Source organism: Eupeodes corollae, chromosome 3, assembly GCF_945859685.1.
Source record: "Eupeodes corollae chromosome 3, idEupCoro1.1, whole genome shotgun sequence".
In the NCBI taxonomy this organism is placed as follows: domain Eukaryota; kingdom Metazoa; phylum Arthropoda; class Insecta; order Diptera; family Syrphidae; genus Eupeodes; species Eupeodes corollae.
The window spans coordinates 10,532,567-10,538,580 of record NC_079149.1 but is presented as its reverse complement, the minus strand read 5'-3'; the positions used below and the strand labels follow the sequence as shown (position 1 = coordinate 10,538,580).

At 30.8% G+C, this 6,014-nt stretch overlaps 1 protein-coding gene across 1 annotated transcript; it reads right to left on the bottom strand.

The window, feature by feature from the left end:
- Positions 1 to 3,120: 3,120 nt before the first annotated feature.
- On the bottom strand, positions 3,121 to 4,175 carry LOC129952070 (uncharacterized). Its single transcript, XM_056064497.1, has 3 exons — positions 3,845 to 4,175; positions 3,687 to 3,760; positions 3,121 to 3,618 (listed from the first exon to the last, which is right to left on the bottom strand). The coding sequence occupies exons 1-3, from the start codon at positions 3,860 to 3,862 to the stop codon at positions 3,396 to 3,398; spliced, it is 315 nt and encodes a 104-aa protein (XP_055920472.1). The 5' UTR covers positions 3,863 to 4,175; the 3' UTR covers positions 3,121 to 3,395.
- Between the last annotated feature and the right edge of the window lie 1,839 nt (positions 4,176 to 6,014).

The following is a 6,014-nucleotide window of genomic DNA, read 5'->3' as shown; positions in this document are numbered from 1 at the left end:
GAGTAATATGTAAAGGTGAGTCCAGACCATAAAAACATTTTTAAAAAATTTCAGAAACATTTAGGTAAAAATTCAGAAATAATTAAAAAACACTTCAGAAACAGGGACACATTTATACAATGTTTTTTAAAGGATTCTCTGTTTCCCATTTCGAATGGGAAACTTTATTTGTTTCATAAGCTTTTACATTGGTATAAATTGCGTAAGTGGTTCTAATATACATAAATACAAAATGCCACAAAAAGTTGTTAGCAACGAGAATCTTATTCAATTGATAGAAACGTACAAATTCACAAACACTTGACGAATATCTTGAAAATAAAATCAAAAAAATTATGTGTCCCAAATGTCCAAAAATACCAATAATGAAGAAAATGACATAAAGACATATCTACAAATCTTCTAAAACGTATTTTGAACAATATGTCCCGAAATGTTTTTTTGGTGTGGACACACCTTAAGAAACAGTAATAAATGTTTATTTTATTGTAAACAAAAAGGTAAATATGACATTAAAAATGGTAAATGGTATCAACCAAATGGCAAACAAGGATACGGTTGCATCACCATTATCATTTCATCCAACATTTGATGACCAACTTGAACATTTACAGCTGTTTATTCTCGATAACTTTATTAATTAAATCTTTAAAGCCTTGCATCAATTGTAGAGAATTAGCATATCCCTTTTCTTTCGCATAGCCCCTGTATATTTTTAGCAATGGTGTAATTTTTAATTATCAAGTATCAAGAAATGTCAGCTTTAAAAGTGACAGCTCTTCTAACAGCATTATGTTTAAAATGAAACCTCTTAAGGGACTTGCACATGAGAGCGAACAACGAATGAATGAATGGACGAAAAAACGTGATTGTACACATTTTAAAAAGTCAATTTCAAAACAACAACACATTTAACTTATAAGAAACCAATTGACACTTATGTTAAGATATTAAAATTTGCATTTTGTTCTTTAAAACAAGACAATTTTGTAAAAGCAATTCGGTAGTAACGAACTGCAGTGTGGTTGCTACGAACTGTCAAACTTTATTCGCGTTCCGCATACCATCTACTGCAACAAATAAATTAATTGCGCTCAACATATCCTCAAAATTATGCTACTATTGTTTTGTTTGTTGAAAAGGATGATTATAAATTGACAATTCATTGCTCACAGCGAATAGAAATATGCGAAGATCCACAGTTCGCAGTTCGTAGCTCATGTGCAAGATGCTATTTACATAATTAAAAGTGACAAGGAATAGTTGTAAAACAAAAATGTGTAAGTTTTAACTGCTACCTATACAAATTTAGTATATTTGTTATAAAGGGTTATACATTTTACGCTTTCAAAAAAATAGGGCTGCAATTTGACATCTGTCAAACTAAATTTTCCAACTTCGCAAGCAATTGGCATTTGGATTGGTTACATGATATTGTAAGGTGTCTGCATTATCGTTTCACTCATACCACTGAAAATATCGCTGCTGTAAATGAAAGAGTTGCCATAGATACGAGTGTGTCGATTTCTCGTCGTTCTCTGGAATTAGGACTATCTTAAGGCACATTATGTCGTATTTTGCATTTGGATCACTAAACTACATGCATATAATGTCTAGGAAATGAAGCTAGCTGACCATTAACAACGTCGAAGATACCTCGAATGGATGCTTAAACAACAGGCGGTGGATGGCCATTTTTCAAAAAAAAAAAGTCTTCAGCGACGAAAATGTTTAAAAATTAATTAAGATTTAAAATTTAACTTCAAATATGGATGTGTTGAGAAAATATCAGGAATACTTTGTATTTAGTTGTTTTTTGTTTCCATTTTGAAACTATTTGTAAATTGTCATGTGAAACAGATGGTTACATTCGTTAAGACAAATTTTTTTCAAAATAACAAATAAATATTCCAGCTTATTTTTATTTCCATACAATTCAACTTAGTCAATTCAGCTTGCAAAACTAAAACTATAATTATTTAGTTTTAAAAGATTTCAATGACGCTCAAGGAACTAAAAGACCGATTTTTTTGCTAAGCAACGTTGAAAGCCAGAATGAGAAGTAAGATTTAAATTGTTCTATCTTTATAATTTTTGAAGAGTGGCCAAGATACTTTTTATGTTCTTCTTTGAAAAGTAGTCGTTCTTCAGTTCATGTGGAGTCGCCACAAAATTTTGTAGGACTATACAAAAATTGAATACATGCGTTTAAAAATAAGATTACATAAAAGTTGAGTTATTGGAATAACCTTAAAGCACAGATAATAAATATAAATAATAATAATAAATATATAAATATAAATTTATTATCTGTGCTTAAAGTATGTAAATTCGCAAACATTAGTTCATTTTGACTCTTAAATTGACGTCAAAGTGTTTTATATGCCGGACATTACTCTACGAACACATCCATCGAGTCTCAAGGAGGTATTAAACGTACCCACGAATAAAAATGAAAAACTCGACAATGGATTTCGATTCTCGAATAAAATTTTAATCTCTATCTACTGCTTACATAGAGCCAAGTTTAATAAAATTTGTGTTTTTAAGGATTTTAATATTTTTTGTCAGAAGCTTCAATTATCATATGGAAATTTCGTTAGCTTTTGGTTCTTATAATAATGTAATATTTAGAAATGTTCATGTTGAAAATACTTATTTCATTTTTAAATTCGTTCTATTTTAAGAAGTTTTAATTCAATTTAAAAATGAAATTTACTTTTATTTCGAGTAAAATGTAGGATTAAAAATGAAAGTATGTTATGTTCTTTTCTTACTGTACATAAAACTGCACTTTTTCAATGTGTTCTGATGGCCTCAATTCAAATTAAACTTCAAAATTAATGTTTCACGTCTGGTTTTTTGAGATATTACTTTTTAAAATGCGAAAAAACACGCATATAATGCTTTTTGAGTTTATGTTTTTATTGAACTTCAGTAACTTTGCTTAGAGCATTGTCTTCAATACAAAACAGATTTAACGATTAATTCGATTTTGTTTAAACTTTTAATATGAATTAGGTACACTACGAACCAAAGTTTTGTTCGACAAATTTCATCACATACTTTTTGGATGAGATAGAAATTAAAACTCCATTTTTTCTCTGTGCACATTTCACAATGTTGCAATACAATTTAAAAATTGTTATTTTATTTTCTTCCATAATTTTTCTTATCTTCTATATAAACTTACAAAAGAAATAATTTATGCCTTATAAACTCTAGAGGGGGGAGGGTGATTGGTAAACTTATTATATATGAGAAATCAATGGAAATAAACACACAATGCTGAAATTATGGCATTTCTGCATTTTCCGCTGCATGCATAGTTAAAAATTTGGTATAACCGCTAAGGAAAGTGCCTCTTTACGAATGTAGCATCTTTCATTTTCCAACTAAATAAATGGATGATGTATTTTTCGTTTTTTCTTATGAATATTTGATTTTGGATAATGGTATCCTCCGAAATCATCATCATCTTCCTCTTCAACTTCGTATTTGATCTCCTTTTCCGGAACGTGTTCCTTAATGGGAATCGGAACTGGAACTGTAACTTTCTTGATAATGGTTTTTGTATGGACGTGAGTGTGGTGTTTTACTGGAACGTGAATTCGAATTCTATAACAGATAAAAATAAACTTTTCAAACTAAATTCTTGGACAAAAGACCCACTGACTTTTACTTACTTCGCTTTTTCTTTTCCAGGGTAACCATATGAAAGAGCTATGATGCTCAGGGCTAACACAAAAAAGACGCACATCTGTATGGAGATTAAATAAAGAAGAAGAAAAAACACAACACGATTATAGCACTTGAAAAATCTTTTTTTTAAAACATGACTTACACTCCTGGTCAATGTCATATTTTTGAGATTCGAAACAAAAGCACTTTTTTTCTAAAAACAATTTTTATATTTTGAGTTCACTGCAGAAAGTATTGTTTTATAGGTTCACTTCCGGTACACAAAAGTTGGAGACAGAGGATTCACGAGGCGATTGTTTTAGTTGTTTCAGCGTCACCGTTACACAGCGTATTACCATTATAGTCGTGGCGGATGCCTGTTTAAATATGGAAGCTGCAAAATTTAAAGAAAAACTAATTTCCCGCCAATTCGTGAGGGAGGGAAAACTGCTTGGGGGATACTAGAAACAAAAAAACTGCATGCGATAGAAAAACAGACAATTTTCCTCGCTGCAGCAAGCACCACCGCGCCGCAGTCTAACCGAGCGTATAACCATTATTATGTGACGCCAATATAGCTCCTCTCATACTTCTTTCTTCTGCTGCCATACTGACATTCCCATTCCCCTGGCATCGAAATAATAGTTGAAATGAAGATAGCCGTTTGTGTCTCTTGGACTTGGAAGCTGAAGGCTGAAACTAAAGCTGATGCTGACGCTGATGGTTGGAGTTAGGGTTGGGGTACATAGAGTTAAAGCCATGAGCTAATGCCAAAGATGATTGCTATGATTGTTTTGCTGTCTCGAGTTATGCCCACGTTGTTATTGCATAGGTATAGAAAAATAAAAGAAGTAAGGCAAAGAAGGAAACCATTCAACCAGTAACGGTACTTTAACACGGAGACAAGTTTTAGCAGTTTTTCTCTACAGATTTGGTTTTCCTAGTTATTTATTATTATTACAACTTTTGATTTTCTTTTTCTTTCTTGTAAAATTTTTGTTTTTGGTTTACCTTGATAATAAACTTCACAGATAAGTGACAGTTTCCATGATATGATAGCAAGAAAAAAGCATGGAAACCAGGTGTACTTTTTGAGCTTCATATGAAGAAACATTGATTCAACACAATATGGAGGCAATGAATGCCAAGGTGATATGGTTTGTTTATATGTTTAAAAACATACAAAATGTGATTCCCATCAGTTAAAGAGCGAACGACCTAGCTAATTGAGACGTTAAAAGATGTCATTATTGTGATTATTGGCGTAAAAGATGGGAAGGAGTTTTAATTTCATGGGAGTACTCGTGTACCTTAAGTTGTTTGTTTTTGTGTTCCGATTTCCTACTTGTTTTCTTTATTTGCATCACCAGGAGTCGCAAGAACTTGCTTTTATTGTTTTAAAGCTGATTAAGGAGTTTTTGTTGTCCCACAATTTTTTGTTTGGTTACGAGTTTGATTTGAACAAGTGTGTAGGTATTTTATGAGTGATCATTTTACGTTTGAATCTAATGAGATTTAGAAAACGTTTTTGTTGCATTTTTTAATATTAAAAATATCATATGTACCGAAAAGAAACAATGGAAAATTCCTTTAGCATGGACTTTAAACATTTACAAAGAAATTGTGACTGAATTTTCCGACTCTCAAAAATTAATAAGGGGCACAAATTGTATCCTTTCAATACATATTTTAATGGTAATAGAATTGAAAACAATGGGTGCCAATTTTTTCCAACATTTTCTATAGCTTTGGTTTTAAAACAAATGTAATTTTTCTATTTGTTTAAAATCTTGATTAAAAAAAATTGCAATTTGCAAAGCTTGCTCTAGGACAAAATACACATTTTCATAAATGGACTCAACAGGATAACACCAAAGCAAGGATGTGAAGTCAACAAATCAAATAGATCAAAACTACTTTCAAGAATAAAAATTGTGGTAATTTTTATGAAATCGTAAGCAATTTAAATAAAAGATGCTGGGATACGAAAAACACTGACAACTTCCATTCCGTAAATTTTTCTTAAACTCTAAAAAAGTTAATAACAACAGTTTGTGCAAGATATAAAAACCTTAAAGTCAATGCCTTTCTTTGTTCCTAAGATACTTTAGTCAAAAAACATTTTTTAGTTTTTTGAATAGGTATTCTAAGGAAAACAATAAAAGCTAACAATAGTACTTCATATATTATAGAATGAATTCGTTTTAAATATCTGATTTCCCTCCCGAGATTTGTAGTCAAAAACCACTTTTCACCAATTTTTGCAAAGTTTTTATTTCTTAAAAAAATACTGATTCGGTTTTTCTAAGAACTTTTTTACGGTAGCAAAAAAC